At 43.9% G+C, this 20350-nt stretch overlaps 2 protein-coding genes and 1 pseudogene across 4 annotated transcripts in view; 2 read left to right on the plus strand and 1 right to left on the minus strand.

Moving 5' to 3' along the window:
• Nucleotides 1-15313, plus strand: part of HERC2 (HECT and RLD domain containing E3 ubiquitin protein ligase 2) — a 295601-nt gene extending 280288 nt beyond the window's left edge. For all 3 annotated transcript variants that reach the window (XM_029953017.1, XM_029953018.1, XM_029953019.1), the window contains exons 84-93: nt 1938-2125; nt 2610-2807; nt 5405-5488; nt 9291-9432; nt 9583-9777; nt 10663-10775; nt 11381-11571; nt 12483-12588; nt 12982-13194; nt 14284-15313. In XM_029953017.1, coding sequence (XP_029808877.1) covers nt 1938-2125; nt 2610-2807; nt 5405-5488; nt 9291-9432; nt 9583-9777; nt 10663-10775; nt 11381-11571; nt 12483-12588; nt 12982-13194; nt 14284-14556 — 1703 coding nt within the window. In that variant the 3' untranslated portion in view covers nt 14557-15313. The remainder of the gene's footprint in view (nt 1-1937; nt 2126-2609; nt 2808-5404; nt 5489-9290; nt 9433-9582; nt 9778-10662; nt 10776-11380; nt 11572-12482; nt 12589-12981; nt 13195-14283) is intronic.
• Nucleotides 7326-7460, minus strand: LOC115303142 (annotated as a pseudogene).
• A 270-nt stretch (nt 15314-15583) lies between the features above and the next one.
• LOC115301828 (V-type proton ATPase 16 kDa proteolipid subunit-like) lies at nt 15584-16073 on the plus strand. The gene has a single exon (XM_029951825.1). It carries the CDS (start codon nt 15600-15602, stop codon nt 16017-16019), a length of 420 nt encoding a protein of 139 aa, XP_029807685.1. The 5' UTR covers nt 15584-15599; the 3' UTR covers nt 16020-16073.
• The last annotated feature ends 4277 nt before the right edge of the window (nt 16074-20350 follow it).

Raw genomic sequence — 20350 nt, forward strand, 5'->3', positions numbered from 1 at the left:
GTTGAGCATTGTTTTATGTGCCTGTTGGCCATCTGGATGTCCTCTTTGGAGAAGTGTCTATTCAGGTCTTCTGCCCATTTTTTCACTGGATCATTCATTTTTCGTGTATCCAAAGGGCTAGTATCCAAAATATACAAGGAGCTCACTAAGCTACATACAGGCTGTGTTCTTAATTCATTTCTAGATTCTTCAGGTAACATACAATTTCTCTTTGTCCCAGTGGTGTTAATGTCAGTCACCTGATTAAGGTGGTGGCTGCTAGACTTTTTCATTGTGAATATCTTTTGAAACTAATAAGTATTTGGGAGGGTATTTGAAGCTATTTAAATAGCTCTTTTCTCATTGTATATTTTATTCTCATCAAATACTTGATTTTTGTTTTTAATTTACATCTTCGTGGGACTCATGGTTTCCTAATTATTCAATGGATTGTGTGTAGCCTGTTACGGTTACTGATTTTGCTGCTGAAATTGGCCCTGTTAGGCTAGCTTTATTTCCAGATGTGTGCCCATCATTCACTGAGTACTTCCTTATTTTCTGGCACAATAAGGCACCCTATCTTCTTGACTCCTCATGGCCCAAGCCTAGCATTGACCATTTACCCAAAGAGCCTTGGAGTCATTAGAGGAGAATGGTGTTTAGAAGACAAGATCAGGTTGATAGCTGTGCTCATTGCTTATGGGATGTTGCTGTTCCTAGGCCTTCTGGGTGGACAGAGCCAGAGAATATATATATGTAAGTAAGCTACAAATTTGCATCTGTGTTTATTTTTACATCTACCTATGTATATTGAATATCACACATTCATACCAGGAGCCCACATTCTAGTTCTGTACCAACAGGGTTCATTCTAGTTTTCATTCTTTCCACACTTATAACTCCTTTCTCTTTTGGTGAGAAGTCTGGATTTTATTATCCCTAATGTAGTGATCCAGTCACTCTCCCTGCATGTGACCAGTGTCCCATCATTACCTTAGCCCTCTCCCCTGCATGGATCCTCACCTGACTTGGGCTGTGACTTTCCACTCTGGGCCACCCACACACATGGGCCACTCAGCTTGGGCCAACTCCCCACACTGAGCTATCCCCTGTATGGAAGTTTATGTCACATATGGCCTCTGATTCTCCACATACAGTTGTACCTCTGCACAGAAGTCCTTCTCTCCTAACTTGTGCTGTGACACTGACCTAGTGGCTTTAGGACTTAACTGTTTAGGGTGGAAAGGGGCCAGGACAATAAGCATACTGTCCTTGATCATGTGGGCATCACACTTTACAGAGTGCTTCTTATGGCTGCATGGCTACCTGAGGAGTCTTAGTGGATATGGCAAGGCTAGTCTCTAGAAAACTAACCTCATTTCCATTTTAGTCACTAAGTGAACCTTAACCGTAGAATAGTTTTCTGGTGGTGTTTCATGGTTGGGATCTAGTGTGGTACACTGAAAAATACGATTCTTATCATGATGAATCTCATGTTTGGGATATGAATAACTATAGGAAGAACTATGTGTTCCTTTAAAAACAGGTTGTGTTTTTTTAAAAAACTGATTTTTTTTCTCTCCATTTCACATAAAAAATTAATTTGGGCAGTTAAGGATAATACCATCTGTTTTACTGTTACTTGTTCTGATCAATAACTAATGCCCTTATGTGCTTAGTTCTGTGAACAAATGCTATTGTATTTTTTCAGCCCAGAGCCTTGTGCCTTTTACTAGAAAAGGCATGTTGGCCAGCAGGGGCTCTCAAGAGTTCTGAGAAGCGTGCTCCCTCTTTGGATGCTGTGATTCGAGACATCTAGTCACACATGAAGTTGACATTCAGACAGCTGACCACCAACACCAGTTGAAGGGAGAGAGGATTGTAATTGGAAGATGGTATAGGTTGTGCATTCACTGGTTCTAGTCCACAAGTTCTTGTTCTAAATCTACTTCATTTAGGTGAAGTTTTTACATGGGGCGACAACGATGAGGGACAACTGGGAGATGGAACCACAAATGCCATCCAGAGGCCTCGGTTGGTAGCAGCCCTTCAGGGTAAGAAGGTCAACCGTGTGGCCTGTGGCTCAGCACACACCCTTGCCTGGTCGACCAGCAAGCCTGCCAGCGCTGGGAAGCTTCCTACACAGGTCCGTACTGGTGGGGCTAGGAGATGTACAAGTAGTGACAGAGTTACTATCTGTATATTGAATTATGCATGTAAGCCACACTCATATTTCATTTTCCATTATGTATTTACACAGGTGTCCCACTGAAAATGATTTAGATTAATATTCACATTAACCGACATTCTCCATATATCCTGGTGTCACCTTCATTCTCAATCTTATAAACTGTACAAAGCCATTCTGATAGTACAGGCTAGATACTTTCTGTAGTAAATGTATTTCTACAGACTAATTTTGTAGCATTTTCCTTGGTTTACATTACTTGGCTCAAGCAGTCAAACTGGCCAGAATATTATTCTAAAAGCAATAAAGTTTTTCACACCAGACTCAGAAGTCCCAGTGATTCCTTATTTTTCAAAAAAATATTTTCAGAATTTACCTACAAACTATGACTTATCTGTACATTTGACACTTAAGTTGATTTAATGCTGTTTCAACGTTTCAGGTTCCCATGGAATACAATCACTTGCAGGAAATCCCTATAATAGCCCTACGGAACCGGCTGCTGCTTCTACATCACATCTCGGAGCTCTTCTGCCCCTGTATCCCCATGTTCGACCTGGAGGGCTCTCTTGATGAAACTGGACATGGGCCTTCTGTGGGATTTGACACTTTACGAGGAATTCTGATATCCCAGGGAAAGGTACTCTTGTAGCAATCTTTGCTATAGGCAAAACTGGTATTTTCAGTAAATTTTAATCTAACAAAATTCCCAAACTGGGATTATACAGAATACAATTTATTCAGCAGGTATTCATTGTTGAGCACCTGCTATATGCCAGGCTTTGTTCTGGGTGCTCAAAATGTATCAGTGAAAAGCAGACGAAAATTTCTTCTCTTTTGGAGCTTACACTAAAAATTAATTGTGTGATGTATCATTTCCCTGTTGTAATCTCTGCTTCTTACTTCCCCCAAAGGGTGGCATGGTTTGCAACACTAAGCCTCTTTCTTGGCCATGTTATCAGCTTGCCTAGCCATGAGGCATTATGGTATATCTTCACTGGCAGCAGGAAGGACAAATGACATCATTTCTTCCCCAGGGATGTCTAGCAGAGGGTGCCAGATATTATACATCATTTAGATGGAAATTCAGTATCAGGATATGTAGAGACTCCTAGTCAAAGGATAATTTAACAGGCTGTGAGTAGAATCATGAATCAGGGCATCTAAAAATCATTGGACCAATTTTGACCCATTGATGTTTGTAATAATTTGAGCTTTTTAGAAATAGGATGCCTGATCCAGGAGTTAGGGGGTTCCTGTTAATGGACATCATCAAGTTTCTGGCAAGTAGGTTGTCAGGATGTTCTAAAAGAACCATTGTGTAGTAGGGGGAATATTTGTGTAGGAAAAAAAGCATAGAGGTCAAATTGAGGGCTCCTAATTCTGAAGAGTCCATGATTCTGAGACCTATTTTGTGACTTATTTTGTTATCAAATATTATGGTCTCTCTTTTTTTAATGATAATAAAATCTAGATTATTTGGGGTCCTATACAAACAGATTTATTTATTTATTTATTTATTTATTTATTTATTTATTTATTTATTTTAAGAATGGCTTTGTTTGCACTTAACTGGAGGGGACTGGGCCACACATTTTATTTTCATGTGTGACTTAGAGACAAGTGGACATTGATAAGGATTGTACTAATGGTAAGATCTCTGATGATGGGGAAGAGGAAAAAGGTGAATGCATTGATATGAAACTTAGCTTCAACCATTTTTTAATAATAAAAAGCAGGAAATTTGATCCCTTTTACCATTTTTTAAAAATCTGTCAGAGTGGAGGTGATAATAAGCAGCTAGGAAAAAGTTTTTCCTCATAGGGAGACAACCAAGTGAGAGGCAGGATATGTCCCACATGGACTACGTGAGTGTTCTGCAGGCTGTGAGCACAGGGGCAGGACAGCAGGAGAGCTAAAGGAGTCTGGCAGGTAACCCCAGTGACAGAGAATGTATAATCAGCCTCTATTTTCATCCTGGGTGAGAAAGGATCACATCTGCTGGAAAATTTGGGAAATGGGTATTGTTGATGACCATGGAGCATTATTACCAGCAGTTCAGAGCACAGAAGAGAGAGCATCATAGGAGAGCTGTGCTGGATCAGGCTATTCAGAGAAGGGAACTGCATGTTCCTATGAAGGAGGAGCTGCCCTTAGCTCTGGGTGGAGCAGTCAGGAAAGCAGACGTCAGACGGGATGGAGGACAAAACTAGCTAGTACGTGTTGTACAAGGGTGCGTGGTGATAGATGCACCTCTGCAAGCCCCTGTATGTCATAGGGTGCCCTGTGCAAGTCCCTTTGTGGTGTTGGGTACACCTCTGTGAGGTGTGATGGTCCACCTCTGTGGGCCGGTTGCCTCTATGACACTCTTACTTGACTTTCTCTACCTCTGAGTCCACATCCTTGGGCTGCTTAGGGCTCTCGCCCTTCCTGCTTTCCAAGATTGGTGTTCTGACCTGGAAGAGGGACCTAGATCCTGTTGTAGGTACCTTGTGTTCCCCCAACCATGCTGTCTATGGACAAGGGCAGAGTCAACCTCTTGGCAGAAACCTGGGACTCCCATTAATCCTATCTTATTTGTGTCTCTCGAGTCTCCTTCCCTACTAGGAGACTTGTTCACTGCTGTTGCCTGTGCCCTGGTCCACATGAGTATGGCAGGCCTACCTGTACCTGGGTGTCATTAGGCCCCATTCTCTTTTCTTGCTGTCCTGCCCTGGGTATTCCAGGTTTTTGTCAGTGTATGATACCTATATGTTTCCTCCTTCACTGGTCTCCCATTCTCACCCCAAGCCTGGATCAACAAACAGGACTCCCTGGCCTTGCTGCTGTTTTGTGGTTTTGTCACAACAGTGACATTGAGGCATAGTGTTTAATGTCAGTCCTGCCAGTAGTGGACTTGTGGTCTGTCTGGGAGACTTTGGTTTTTCTAGTCAATCCTCAGGGCCTGTCCTAAGTTCTAGTCAGAGCAGATGTGTGCCAGACCTTGCCCCCATCCCACTCCTCTTGCCTCTAGATGGAGGGCAGACAGCATGGGTGGGCCTCTGCCTAGGTTTGTGCATGGGTTCCAGGCTGTGCCTCTGATACCACCTCACAATTTGAAATAGAGAGTTTGTAGTTACTGTTCTTAATAAAATTTGACTTTTAGGAGAGAATGTTTAAAACAAACTATGACATGACTTATCTATGGGTGATAAAATTCACTATGTCAGATTCTAAATCTTGTCTATCATGTTTTAGGAGGCAGCTTTCCGTAAAGTAGTACAAGCAACTATGGTGCGAGATCGCCAGCATGGGCCCGTAGTAGAGTTGAACCGAATTCAGGTAACAAGTGGAAATTGTTGAGTTTGACACTTCTCAGATGGAATGATTTTGTGGTTGGGAATTGTGGCTCCATAGCCTGGGGGAGCAGTAAACTTTCTCTTGTGCCCTTGCCTTAGAGAGCAAGGCATCACCTGTCTGTGGTGTCCTGTGGGGCTGAGCCTTTTACTTGGGAATGTAAATTATTTTCTTTGTAACAGAAGTAAGAAAGACTTATTTCAGATAATCTGGAAGCATGTATATAGATAAGCAAGGAGGGAAAAGTAAAAATGACCCATATTTCTACCACATGGTGATAACTACTGCTGACATTAAAAGGTGTGTTTTTATGTTTGTCTTAACTGAAGCTGGGTGCCTCTCTTGTAACTTGCTATTTTTTTCCCCTGAAAACATTGTAAGCACCTCTCCTTGCTATACAGTGGGACTGTGGGATTATTTTTGCTGACAAGCTACCCCTGTATTCTCCTGGTTTTTCTGAGCAAGGGGTTGGAAAGCCGTGCCTGCATTTCTGGTATACAGCTGCGCTGTTCAGCACAGCTACAATGTACTACAAGCCTGTCTTCAGTTGCCCTCCTTGAGTTAGGTTCTTAGAAGCAGGGCAGGTCAGAGGCCCTACATACATCAAATTGTGTATGGGGACAGTTCCAGTTCCCACCAGTTTCATACCTTTCCTGGGTCTGATAGCTTTCTTTGCTCACTTAATAGGCCAAAATCACTAATACTGTTCTCTAGTAATGAAGAAATAAAAAGTAGACCATCTCTGAATTAATACTGCTGCCAAGTATAGATAAGCTTACAATTTAAAAAATTAACTAAAAACCAGAGGAGCTCCAGTACTGATTTTGATATTGTGTGCTACTTGACATTTAACATGCAAACGAAATGGGCCCCACCTCTTGGAACAGAAACAGAGAGTTATGAAGAACAAATTCTTTGTTCCTTTACGTTAACACATGATTTCTACCCTGGTGTAAGTTATATTACTAGACATTTCTCCAGAGTTGTACTTGGGGGCATTTCAAATTAAGACACAAAGTCTTATCGTTTGTTGGAGATCACATGATGGAAGTGGTTCCTTTACTGACGTCAGACTGTTTAATGCTAAACTAGAGGTCAGTCAGCCCACTCTGCAAACAAATGGGCTGTTTAATAAGGTTCATGAAAAAGTTTTATTTCTCCACCTTGGAGGATCATTTTGGTTTGCTTTACATTATTAGGTCTTAATCACTAATGTTCATAAGTGAGGAAAGCTCACCTAACAGATTGTTGGGCATTCCTAGATCGTATACTTGCCTTAGCCACATATAGGTTCCTGATCAGGGTCAGTGGCTTGATACAGGTATTCAAATCTGAGGTTTTGGCATCATTGAACCTTGCTGATCTGGATCCCAAGTTAGATGTTCCTGTTCTGTCTTTCTTGTATCTCAGATTTTGTACTCATCATGTTTGGATGCCTCTTTTTTTCAAGTCTTTATATTCTAGCACAATGCCTTGTGTTATGAAAACGTTCAGTATATGTTTGAAAAAACAGAATGGATAAAGGACAAATTAATATTAGCATTTTTAAAAGGCACGTAAACAACTTTCAATGCAGCATGCCATGGCTACTCCAGTTATACCCAGTGGCCCTCTGGTATCAGAGCCAAGTCCTTTTCAGTTCAGAGTTCATATTTCACTCCTGAAGCTGGAAAGATCTTCCACAAAGATGAACATAGAATTGTTTTTCTGATAAAAAATAAGAGTACAGGATGAGAGTGGGAGGTATTCCATGTATCCAAGTTGAACTCAAGACACCAGTTGATCCAGAAAGGTAGTATCGGCCATCCAGTGGTCACAAGGATGCTTCTGGCATCAGTCTCCCGAGTGGGGATGCCATCATAGATATTCTCCCATCCAAGTACTAACCAGGCCCGACCCTGCTTAGCTTCCGAGATCAGACGAGATCGGGCGCGTTCAGGGTGGTATGGCCGTAGACATCATAGATATTCTCATACTGCCTGTGCAGTGTTCTAGAGATGCTAAAACATAGGCATGTTCCTGGAGGGTTTTCCTTGTTTGAATTTGATTTAGTTTTATAACAGAATTTGAAAATCAATGTACATAAAAATTTTTAATTTAAATTTTATTACAGAATTAATGCACACTTATTTCTGAAAATTTAGAAAATTCAGATTAAAGGCAGTTTTATTAAAATGACCTATAGTTCTACTGTCTAGAAGTAGCCACAGGTACACAGGTGTCTCCATGCAGAGTCATAGCTGTCTTCTCATAGCCACTTGCTTCAGAGGAACCAAGAGCATCAGCCTCTGTTAACTGGCATCATAAATGAAGGTGCTGTGACATTCACAGTGGGAACCTGGATCTGTTCTTGTTCCTTACAAACAGACACATTCCTCTTCCTTTCTGTAGCTCCATTTCCATCAGGGATATTGAATACCTTAAAGAACTGCTGTGAGGTTTAAATAAAATCACGTTGGTGAACATAGAGCCAAATGTGTGGCACACAGAAAATTTCATTCCTTACGAGTCTGTTATCATTAGTGTCATTATTTGTAAGTCCTGTTTATGGTTATTTGTGTGTGAGAATTAGTTTTTTTTTTTTGAGAATTAGTTTTTTAAACTTACCTTAGAACTCACTAAGAAGTTAAGGATTCTAAGAGGAGGCAACAGAAAAGTGCATTTTCATGATCATTTTTTACTTAACTTTAATTTTGCAATTATTTCAGACTGAATTTCTCAGGTGATTCTGAAGCACAGCATAGCCTGCAAAGTTTTGGGTTACTGAGTTCATACCAGGTGAGGGCCATAAGGGCTCTTGGTCTGATCTGTTTGAAAATCTTAGATTAGGATGAGAAATACAGATAGAAAAGGTGATTGGGGAAGATGCAAATACCCAAGGGTTGGAGTAGGATATGTGCAGGTGAGTAAGGGAGGAGAAGAGGGTTCTGTTCTGGCTGAGATAGTGCCTCCAGGTTTGGGCTCAACCATTTGGTTTGAATCTCAGAGTGCTGATGGTCTGCTAGGGAGAGCTGCTTCTGGAGCTCCTGGCATCTTATTCATGGAGGCCAAGGCAGAGTGGCAAAGTGGTTGGCCATGGTTAAGTTATGAAATGTGTGGATGAATTAGATAGTAGTTACTAACCACATTGGATGCAACTAACCTGTGTGAATGACCAATGAGGTTTGTGATTTCTCGAACGGCATGTTTACTTGGATACCACCAGTCCTGAGGGGTGGTGTGATGTGGCAATGTGTTGCAGGCATTTGGGTGACTAGGGGCCATGACTCCCATGATTATAGCAGAGCTTCTGTTGGCACAGCTGTCCATCAGGCATCCTGTGCATGAGGCCTGAGCAGGAAAACGTGTTGAGTGAGGGAAAAAGAGTGAGATGAGGCCAGCCTTTGAGGTGATCCGAGGGTTTGTGTGCAAGAAGTTAGGAACATGAGGTCCCTCATGGGAGGAGGAAAAGTCATAGAGAAATGAGGTATGGCTTAGTCTAGAAGCTCTTCCACCTTGTACAGATGGGTACATCTGCTGATCACAGCAGCATCTGAGTGCTGCTGTCTGTAGGCTCCATTCATGACATCTCTTTAGGTCTAGCAGCAGAGTGCTAGCTGGACTAGTCCAGTTTGCTGCCAGAACTTGATAGACCATCTAGTGACTAGGGCAGAGGAAAAACGGGTAACAAGAGGGGTAAGTGGCTGTATGCTCATTATTGCCCCAGGGCTGGTTGGCTGTGGAAGATAGAAGCTGTGTCCTTTCTGTTGCTGCAGCTGTTTCATATTTCTTTCTTTCTTCTCTCTAGGTCAAACGTTCAAGGAGTAAAGGTGGCCTAGCGGGCCCTGACGGGACCAAGTCTGTCTTTGGGCAGATGTGTGCTAAGATGAGCTCATTTAGTCCTGATAGCCTCCTCCTCCCCCACCGTGTCTGGAAAGTCAAGTTTGTGGGTAAGAACTTGCGTACACAGCAGACCTGCGGTCCTGTGGGTTGGCAGTCTGAACACAGGCGGTAGTGCAGTGGGCATTGCAGGGAGAGCTGAGAAGCCAAGCTGGCTGCACCCTGCGGCCTATGAATTGCTGACTCTGTTTTCCTTCAAGGTGAATCTGTGGATGACTGTGGTGGTGGCTACAGTGAGTCCATAGCTGAGATCTGTGAAGAGCTGCAGAATGGCCTCACCCCCCTTCTGATCGTGACACCCAATGGTAGAGATGAGTCAGGTGCCAACCGTGACTGCTACCTGTTCAGCCCGGCTGCCAGGGCACCCGTACACACCAACATGTTCCGCTTTCTGGGTGAGCCTACTTGCACAGGCATGATGTGACTGTGTGTGCCATAGTTAGCTTAATGTCTACTGTGTCTTGGGAATAACAAATTATTTTGAGTACTGTATTTTGGTTTTAGCTTTTTAGGTGTGTACCTGCAGGGACATGCAAAGCCCAACCATCAGTTGCTGGGTGCTAAGGGCCGGAAAGTATCTTTGGCACTCAGAAGATATGAAATTCCATGTTTCTGCAGCTTAAATGTATCTGAAACTTGGAATCAGATCTGAGGGGATTTTGGTAGTTGGCCAGTCCCTTCCTCCTGTTGCATTAAGTATTTGTGCTCAGTGCACCCATTGCTGCCTATACCTCTCCAGCCATTGCACCCGCCTTCCTTGGGAAACTCCAGCTGTTTGTTTTGCCATCAAAGAATGGGGATTGGCCTCTGTGTGGTTTATATCTATTGGTGGAAAGAGAAGGAGAGTTAGAAAGTCTCCCATAGGAATAAAAGGAATAAAAGGAAATAATGAATTTAGAATAGGACAAAATGTTTTAAGGATGGACCTAAGTCAGGGTGCCTCGTGGTTCAGTTGGTTGAACATCTGACTTTGGCTCAGGTCATGATCTCATGGTTCATGAGTTTGAGTCCCATATTGAGCTTGCTGCTGTCAGCACAGAGCCTGCTTCAGATCCTCTGTCCCCTTCTCTCTATGCCTTTTTCTCTCTTTCTCTCTCAAAAATAAATAAACATTAAAAAAAAAAAAGGGTGGACCTAAGTCTCCGTGAATTTGGGTAGCACTGGTTTAGAAGGCACTGGGGCCCCAGTGTAGAGCTAGTCTCTACTGTGTTGTTGATTGAACTAGCTGTTGCATCATTGATTTCAAGTATCTCCTGTCAACTTGTGCTTTGAATGAGCAGGTGTGTTACTAGGCATTGCTATCCGGACTGGGAGTCCCCTAAGCCTCAACCTGGCTGAGCCTGTCTGGAAGCAGCTGGCTGGGATGAGCCTCACCATTGCAGACCTCAGCGAGGTAACTTACTACCAGGAAGGTGGGGATGGGGAAATGTGACACCTTGTATACCTGATACCGAGTGCAGGGAGTGCCTCAGGCTGCAGACTATCTTCTGGTAGCAAAGAAAGTTTGTGGATATGAGTAGTTTGCTGCCAGAACTTGATAGACCATCTGTTTTATGTTTGCGCAACTTGAAATCTTGTCAGATAAGAATGTTCACCGTTTTTCCTATGGGGAGCCTGCAAGTGGCCGGGTGGTGGCTCTGGTTTTCATTGTGGGAGACATGACTGACCAACCACAGCCAGCATCCTCTCAGTGGCCATTCTTCCCTCGGTACCATGACTGTAGGATGAGATTCATCTCCAACCAGTGGTTGTTGCTCTCTTAGCGGTTAATTTTAAGGACTTCCTTGAATTACAAGTTCTTTCCTCAACTCCCCGGGTGAAGTACTTTCTCACTGCTGGTTTCTTTTATTTCCTGGCAGGTACAGTGCACCAACAGCCTGAGGTAGGCCCAGTGCAGACTGAGGCCCCCTTGTGGCTGAGTGTCCCAGGTGTGAACTGCAGTCAGAGGGTAGGAAAGACCTGGACTTAACATGTGGGCTCCCTTTTTTCCCTTAAAAGGTTGATAAAGATTTTATCCCTGGGCTCATGTATATCCGTGACAATGAAGCCACCTCAGAGGAGTTTGAGGCCATGAGCCTGCCCTTCACTGTGCCAAGTGCAAGTGGTCAGGACATCCAGCTGAGCTCCAAGTATACACACATCACTCTGGACAACCGTGCAGAGTATGTTCGGCTGGCAATAAACTACAGGTGCGTGATCATCGCCTTCCATTGTTTTGATTCAGTAGATAGCTAAAATAGAAAATGGTTTGCTTGGATGGCTGCATTTTTCAGAAATATCATACAGTAAAATGCTAATGGACTTGGTTTCAACTGCTGCTGATCTGTAGTCATCAAACCTCATTTTGTAATCTGAGTCCTAATACTCATTATTCTTGCCTGAGATTCCTGGCTCTGACTAGAACACTGAATTGCCCTCTGTTGGGAGCTGTCCCAATAGAAGTCACAGAGCCTGTAGGTGCCCCTCTGTGATTTGTCAACACTCCTGGGCAGGACTGTGTCTGGGCTGGTCTCACCCCTGCCTGGCCATCACAGCAGCATTCCACATAGTTGCTGTGCGGCAGGCCAGCAACACCACACATGTAGCTTCTCCTCATTGCTGCTTTCACCTGACATTACAAGTTCACGCATTGTGGTCTTTGGGGACCTCATTCTCCAGAAGCACCTGGCCAGGTGTTGTGGTGAGACTGCATGTTAAATGGGCTTTGCTTACTGATTTCTGGTTGTGAGTGGTCCTGGCAACTATGCTGCACTGTCCTTCTGTGTTCGTTTCTGCCTTGTGCCCTAATTCACCAGTCCTGAGAGCCACGGTATCTGCTTCTGGAATATTCTTACTCTTGGTGCTCTGGAGCCTGGTTCTCTGATTATGCATATCTAATTCTGGCTCCTTCCTGGGTGTGCAGTAAATATTAAGAATTGTGTCTTGGAAGCTGTAGGTAGTTTCTAAAATTATCTTCTATGTGGCAGTGTAGCTGCATTCAGAATGTGATGCCATTTCTGTAAGATGCACACTTTGATCATCTGTGTAGTAAGTCTTGGTATAAGCAGGACAAGATCTGTGTTACCAAAGATAGAAATGCAAAGTGAGTTTTCTCTTTCAGACTCCATGAGTTCGATGAGCAGGTGGCTGCTGTTCGGGAGGGAATGGCCCGAGTTGTGCCTGTGCCCCTTCTTTCTCTGTTCACTGGCTATGAATTGGAGACAATGGTATGGCCCCAAATGCTACTGCCCTGGAACTGCCTTCTGGATATTGAGCTACCAAATCAGTGCCACTAGTTAATCTCTTGGTTAAATCTTACCTTTAATTTACTTCTGAAGTAGCTCATGCCTGTTGAATGAAGTGAAAACATGTTCAGGAATCCGGTGTTCCCTACCTGGCTCTTTCCCTCCCTTGTAGCCTCTCACCCCACACCAGGGTGGAGCACAGGGTCAAGTGCTCTCCACCTGAACACACAGGACCTGTTCTCCCAGCCATCCACTCCAGCTCTCACACCCATCCTGCCCCAAACAGGCCTTGGAAAGAAAGAAAGAATGATTGAGCCTGTACTCAAGTAAAGAGTCAAAAGTATCAGCCAGCCCTGACAGTATGTCCTTCTGCAGGTGTGTGGCAGCCCAGATATCCCTCTGCATCTTTTAAAGTCGGTGGCAACATACAAAGGGATTGAGCCTTCTGCATCCCTGATCCAGTGGTTCTGGGAGGTGATGGAGTCCTTCTCCAATACAGAACGTTCCCTCTTCCTTCGCTTTGTGTGGGGCCGGACGAGACTGCCCAGGACCATCGCTGACTTCCGGGGCAGAGACTTTGTCATACAGGTGGGGTTCCTCCACATCTTGTGGTGTCAGCCTTGGGGGCATGCTCCTTGCACGCAATCCTGCAGCACATTAGAAAATGGGACTCTCATGTTACGTGGTTTTTCTTTCTTCCTGGGAACAATAAGAAGCACACCAAGCTTCTTTGATTTGATCACTCAGAAATTTATGACTATAGGATTTAGGTCTCACTTCGTACTTCTGGAAAATTTATCTGGCCACCACAAGAAGATACTGCTATTATGTCAGCATATTTGAGATTTTGAGCATGCATGTTATTTAAAGCATATGCCTGATTCTCTGTTTGAATTGAGTAAATTAAGTAATGTTGGTTACTGAGAAAACTAAGAGCACAATCAGACTGAGAGCAGGAGTTTTGTTTTGATTTCTAGTTTTATGATGGCCGGAAACAGGCTCTGTTTATCTGCCAGGTCATAGGGATTCAACTGCCCTCTTCTACCCCAATCCTGAGACATTGGGCATGACTTTTCCAGGTAGCAGTACCATGGGAGTGGGGAGCTTCCTCAGAGGACAAATTGGAGTACAGGGTCCATTCTCCCTGCAGCTTGGAAGGATTCGGGGATGGGTTCCTTCCCGAGCATAGCCTGACTCCAGTCTTTGGCCAGGGTTGCAAAAAAAAAGTTGTTGGTCAGGGAGATCTTTGAAAACACATTTCTCTCCCAAGTGGGTAATTACTGGATTTCATCCACATGTCTTTCTGGCTTCATAATATCCTATCTGTAGTAGTCAAAAAGGTGCTAACAGGTTCAAGGAGAATTTCCCATGTAGGTGGGTGCTGTGGAAGTGCCCTCTGCCTGCCTTGTGCCAGGCCCTTTTTACAACATTGATTTGTCAAAAGTAATTGTCATAGGAAACAATTGCTATTATTGGCTATAAGTCCCAAGAATTATTGAGTTGTTCCTTTTAATTTCTAAAATTGGCTAGAGTATATGTTTTCTGATATTTTGTTACTCTTAGGCAAAAATATTATGATTTTTGTGAGAGTCGAGTCTAATGAACATAATAAAATACATTTGCGGTTTTATCTGTCCTTGCACACCATCTCTGATTATTTAACATTTTCATCAACAGGTATTGGATAAATACAACCCTCCTGACCACTTCCTTCCTGAGTCCTACACTTGCTTCTTTTTGCTGAAGTTGCCTAGGTATTCCTGTAAGCAGGTGCTGGAGGAGAAACTGAAATATGCCATCCACTTTTGCAAATCAATAGACACAGATGATTATGCTCGCATAGCCCTTACGGGAGAGCCAGCAGCTGATGACAGTAGTGACGACTCAGAGAATGAGGATGTGGATTCATTTGCTTCAGACTCTACGCAGGATTATTTAACAGGACACTGAGATGGAGAAATGCCATTCATCACAAGACACCACAAGACTGAGCAAGGAGGCCTAGCGCTGCAGTTTAGAGTACGGGAGGTAGTGTATTTGATGAGAAATATTAGGACTCTAAAATGCATGGGGGTGGGCAGGGAGACTGATGGCTCACGACTGAACAATGAATGGAATAATGATTGGAAAAATCAGCCCTTGCACGTGGGGCACTATGTGGACACTAACATTTATTTTTGAAACTTAAAAGGGTCTTCTCACCCATAATGCTGCATTACATGTAGGACTTCTGTGTTTACTACAGTGTGTAAATGTTTATATAAATACTGAATTGCAGCATCCCAAAAATGAATAAAAAGCCTTTTTACTTGTGGGTATAATGGACTGTTTTCTTTTTTCTTTTTTTTTCTTTTCAAGTGTTGCGCATTGTCTTGATTGTACATTGGAAATACTGTATAATGATTAAATCATATTATAAATATTTCAACTAATATTACCCTGAATTTGTTTATTAAAAGGTTTTTGAACATTAAATGATCAGTATTACTTGAATGCATCCAAAGTTTATTTAAACCAAAACCAAACTAAAAAGGTCATTGGTTTCCCTCTTCTCCCCAGATGCACATTTTAGCATATGCAGTAAGTAATTTGAATTGAGGCCTCTCTGTGAGCAGTGTCTATCATAGAAGGCATACTATATATAATGTTTGTGTCCTGTATATCCCTAAATTTTAATTCCCTATGAATAAAACATCTGTCACAAAATTGTAAGCTGAACTTTCTTATCTGGTTAGACTAGAACTGGTGGATGTGCTACAATAAAAAAGTAGTCTTTGATATAGCATTAGGTAAAGCCATTCTAATCTAGGTTAGACTTTTTTGGTTAAAAATCCAAACTCAGCCTTCGCAGCCGCCTGACTGGTCACCTTGCGCTCGCTTGCCGTGCCCGGCCTGTCCTCACCCCCGCCTTGGCTCGCTAGCTCGCCCTCTCCCCACCCACAGACCTGTCCGAGGCCAAGAGCGGCCCCGAGTATGCCTCCTTTTTCGCGGTCATGGGCGCCTCGGCCGCCATGATCTTCAGCGCCCTGGGAGCCGCCTATGGCACCGCCAAGAGTGGCACTGGCATCGCGGTCATGTCTGTCATGCGGCCAGAACTGATCATGAAGTCCATCATCCCAGTGGTCATGGCTGGGATCATCGCCATCTACGGGCTGGTGGTGGCGGTCCTCATCGCTAATTCCCTGGGCGAGGGCACCACTCTGTACAGGAGTTTCCTCCAGCTGGGTGCTGGGCTGAGCGTGGGCCTGAGCCGGCTGGCGGCTGGCTTTGCCATTGGCATTGTGGGGGACGCTGGTGTGCGTGGCACTGCCCAGCAGCCCCGGCTATTTGTGGGCATGATCCTGATCCTCATCTTCGCCGAGGTGCTCGGCCTCTACGGTCTCATTGTTGCCCTCATCCTCTCCACAAAGTAGCCCCTCTCTGAGCGCACCAGCCACAGAACATGATGTAAAGACCACCCCTCATTCCGAAATGAACAGCCTGACACACGCACGGGGCAGCCGCCCCGCCCCCCCCACCCCAGTAGTCAGTCTTGTAAATGCGCAGTGTCCTAGTCTAGTGCCCGTTGTCTTCTATCCCCTCCCCGCCCGCCTCACCCCGCCCCGTGCTGTGGACATCCGGGCCCACTCATTACCCATCCGGGCCTCCGGCCGCCCCCACTCATCTGCCCTAGAGCGCTCTGTGTACAAGGATGAATTAGAGTTGTCATTTTCTCTTCACTGGATGTTTCTTATTTATAAAGATTTGATCTGTTCATACGTCTGTGGAGCAGCCCTCCGTCCCCAACTATATAGTGATCATAGGTAGCGTGCTGCATGGTGGGGTCACCGTTTGCTGAGACTCTGCAGGTGGAACCACCCTCCTCCAGGCCCGGCTGCGGGGCCGGGGGGCCAGTGTGCTGGGCCTGCGAGGCCCTTGCGCCGCGCGTGACCAATAAAGTTCTCGATTGTGACTGGAAAAAAGAAAAATCCAAACTCACTCCAGTGACAAAGGAGGAATGGGCATTAGGAGAAAGGAAAGGTTCAAGGAGAGTGGCATTGGGAGCTGGGGACCAGGAGCCTTCAGGATCCGTTCCCCTGTCCTTCACCCCACCGTTCCTAGTTCCCGTTCCCATCTGCCTGGGGTTAGGGGTGTGTTTCTGGTCCAGTTGGTCATGGGGTACGATTTGAGGTGCTTATTCTACGGTTGTGTGTATGACAGGTTCCCTGCAATGGGAAGGACTGAGAATAGGACATGAAAGTTGGCTGATAGGTCTGATGCACTAGGATTTGAGGTAAACTAGATGGAGGCAAAAGGAGGTATTTTATGTTGGGAGATGGTTTCTTTATTCAGGGATACAACATTATGCATTAGAAAATCCAAAGAGAGGAAGTTTTTTGGGGAATTTATCCATGACCAAATTGGTGAATGCCCAGATTAGTCATTTATTTTTAATTCAGCCCAAAATCTCCATAATCTGTGAGGTTTTTTATTTTTTATAATAGTTTATTGTCAAATTGGTTTCCACATAACACCCAGTGCTTCTCCCCACACGTGTCCCCCACCATGACCTTCATCCCCTCCTTCCCTCCCCCTCCCCTTTCAGTCCACGGTTCATTTTCAGTATTCAATAATCTCTCATGATTTGTGTCTGTGAGGTATTTTTAAAATCACCAACCCTTTTGTTGGCAGTCAGATTTTGCTGCTTAACAAACTACTCCCAAAGTTGCTGGCATATAAGATGCAGCATTTATTTCTCTCATCTGGGTTGGTTAGTCTTGGCTGAATGGCTCTAGACTCTACTTCACGGGCTTTCTGACTATCCAGGGCAAGAGAACAGTGAAAACAGGTGAGGCCTATGCTCAGAACAGCTCCACCCACACATATTCTGTGAGCCAAAGCCAACTATGTGGCCTATCCCCAAACCAGTGGGTTAACAAATGTCTCTTGCCTCTTATAAAATAGCAGTTCTCAGAAAAGTCTTGTTTGAGAACACCTTGGGTTCCCCCGCCTTTTTTTATTAATAGTTTATTGCCAAGTTGGTTTCCATATAACACCCAGTGCTCTTCCCCACAAGTGCCTCCCTCCCCCATCCTCTTTCCTCCTCTCTCTTCAGCTATCAGTTTGTTTTCAGTATTTAAGAGTCTCTCATGATTTGCCTCCCTCCCTGTCCCTACTTTCTTTTTCCCCTCTACCACTTCTCATGGTCCCTTATTAGGTTTCTCCTCATAGACCTATGAGTGAAAACATAGGGTATCTGTCCTTCTCCGCCTGACTTATTTAGCTTAGCATGACACCCTTGAGGTCCATCCACTTTGCTACAAATGGCCATATTTCATTTTTTCTCAGTGCGTGTAGTACTTCATTGTATATATATACCACATCTTCTTGATCCATTCATCAGTTGACGGACATTTAGGCTCTTTCCATGACTTGGCTATCATTGAAACTGCTGCTATGAACATTGGGGTACATGTGCCCCTATGCATCAGCACTTCTATATCCCTTGGGTAAACCGCAATTCCATTGCTGGGTCATAGGGGAGTTCTGTTGATGATATTTTGAGGAACCTCCAAATTTTTCCAGAGCGGCTGTACCAGTTTACATTCCCACCAACAGTGTTGGAGGGTCCCTTTATCCTATATGTTATTTGCACCTATCTTTTCCCATTGTCAATTGCCTATTTGTTTTCATGATTGGTGCCTTTGCAGTGCAGAAGGTTTTTATCTTGATGGGGTCCCAATAGTTCAGTTTTGCTCTTGATTCCCTTGCCTTTGGGGATGTCTCAAGTAGGAAATTGCTGTGATTGAGGTTAAGGAGAATATTTCCTACTTTCTCCTCTAGGGTTTTGGTGGTTTCCTGTCTCACATTCAGGTCCTTCAGTCATTTTGAGTTTAATTTGGCATATGGTGTAAGAAACTGGTCTAGTTTCATTCTATTACATGTTGCTGTCCAGTTCTCCCAGGACCACCTGTTAAAGAGGCTGTCTTTTTTCCATTGGATACTCTTTCCTGCTTTGTCAAATATTAATTGGCCATAAATTTGTGAGTTCAGTTCTAGGCTCTCTATTCTACTCCATTGGTGTATGTGTCTGTTTTTGTGCCAATACCTTGGGTTCCCTTTTAGGGTGTCCCATAAGGTCCTCCTTTATCCAGCTATATGTATGCATGAAGCCAAATTTTCTTTCTTTTTTAAAAAATAGTTTATTGTCAAATTGGTTTCCATATAACACCCAGTGTTCTTCCCCACAGGTGCCCTCCTCCAATACCACTGCCCCCCTACCCGCCCCCCCTCAGGCCTCAGTTCATTTTCAGTATTCAATAGTCTCTCATGATTAGCATCCCTCTCTCTCCCCACTCTCTTTCCCCCTTCCCCTCCCTATAGTCCTCTGTTAGGTTTCTCCTGCTAGACCTATGAGTGCAAACATATGGTATCTGTCCTTCTCTGCCTGACTTATTTCACTTAGCAGGACACCCTCGAGGTCCATCCACTTTGCTACAAATGGCCATATTTCATTCTTTCTCATTGCCATGTAGTATTCCATTGTGTATATATACCACATCTTCTTGATCCATTCATCAGTTGACGGACATTTAGGCTCTTTCTATGATTTGGCTATTGTACTGCTATGAACATTGGGGTACATGTGCTCGTCTGCATTAGCACTTCTTCATCCCTTGGACAAATCCCTAGCAGTGCTATTGCTGGGTCATAGGGGAGTTCTATTGATAGTGTTTTGAGGAACCTCCACACTGTTTTCCAGAGCGGCTGCACCAGTTTACATTCCCACCAACAGTGTAGGAGGGTGTCCGATTCTCCACATCCTCGCCAGCATCTATAGTATCTTGATTTATTCATTTCAGCCACTCTGACTGGCGTGAAGTGGTATCTCAGTGTGGTTTTGATTTGTGTTTCCCTGATAATGAGTGACACTGAGCATCGTTTCATGTGTCTCTTGGCCATCTGGATGTCCTCTTTGGAGAGGTGTCTATTCATGTCTTCTGCCCATTTCTCAACTGGGTTGTTTTTCGAGTGTATAGTTTAGTGAGTTCCTTGTAGATTTTGGATACTAGCCCTTTGTCTGATATGCCATTTGTCACTATCGTTTCCCATTCTGTTGGTTGCCTATTAGTTTTCTTGATTGTTTCCTTTGCATTGCAGAAGCTTTTTATCTTGATGAGGTCCCAATAGTTCATTTTTGCTTTCATTTCCCTTGCCTTTGGGTATGTGTCGAGTAGGAAATTGCTGCGGTTGAGGTCCAGGAGGTTATTTCCTACTTTCTCCTTGAGAGTTTTGATTGTTTCCTGTCTCACATTCATGTCCTTCATCCATTTTGAGTTTATTTTTGTGTATGGTGTAAGAGAATGGTCTAGTTTCATTTTTCTGCATGTTGCTGTCCAGTTCTCCCAGCACCACCTGCTAAAGAGGCTATCTTTTTTCCATTGGATACTCTTCCTACTTTGTTGAAAATTAATTGGTCGTACATTTGTGGGCCCAGTTCTTGGTTCTCTATTCTATTCCATTGGTCTATGTGTCTGTTTTTGTGCCAATACCATACGGTCTTAATGATGACAGCTTTGTAGTAGAGGCTAAAGTCTGGGATTGTGATGCCTCCCATTTTGGTTTTCTTCTTCAATATGACTTTGGCTATTTGGGGTCTTTTGTGGTTCCATACAAATTTTAGGATAGCTTGTTCTAGCTTTGAGAAGAGTGCTGGTGCAATTTTGATGGGGATGGCATTGAATGTGTAGATTGTTTTGGGTAG

The sequence above is a fragment of the Suricata suricatta genome, chromosome 9, assembly GCF_006229205.1.
Source record: "Suricata suricatta isolate VVHF042 chromosome 9, meerkat_22Aug2017_6uvM2_HiC, whole genome shotgun sequence".
Classification (NCBI taxonomy): domain Eukaryota; kingdom Metazoa; phylum Chordata; class Mammalia; order Carnivora; family Herpestidae; genus Suricata; species Suricata suricatta.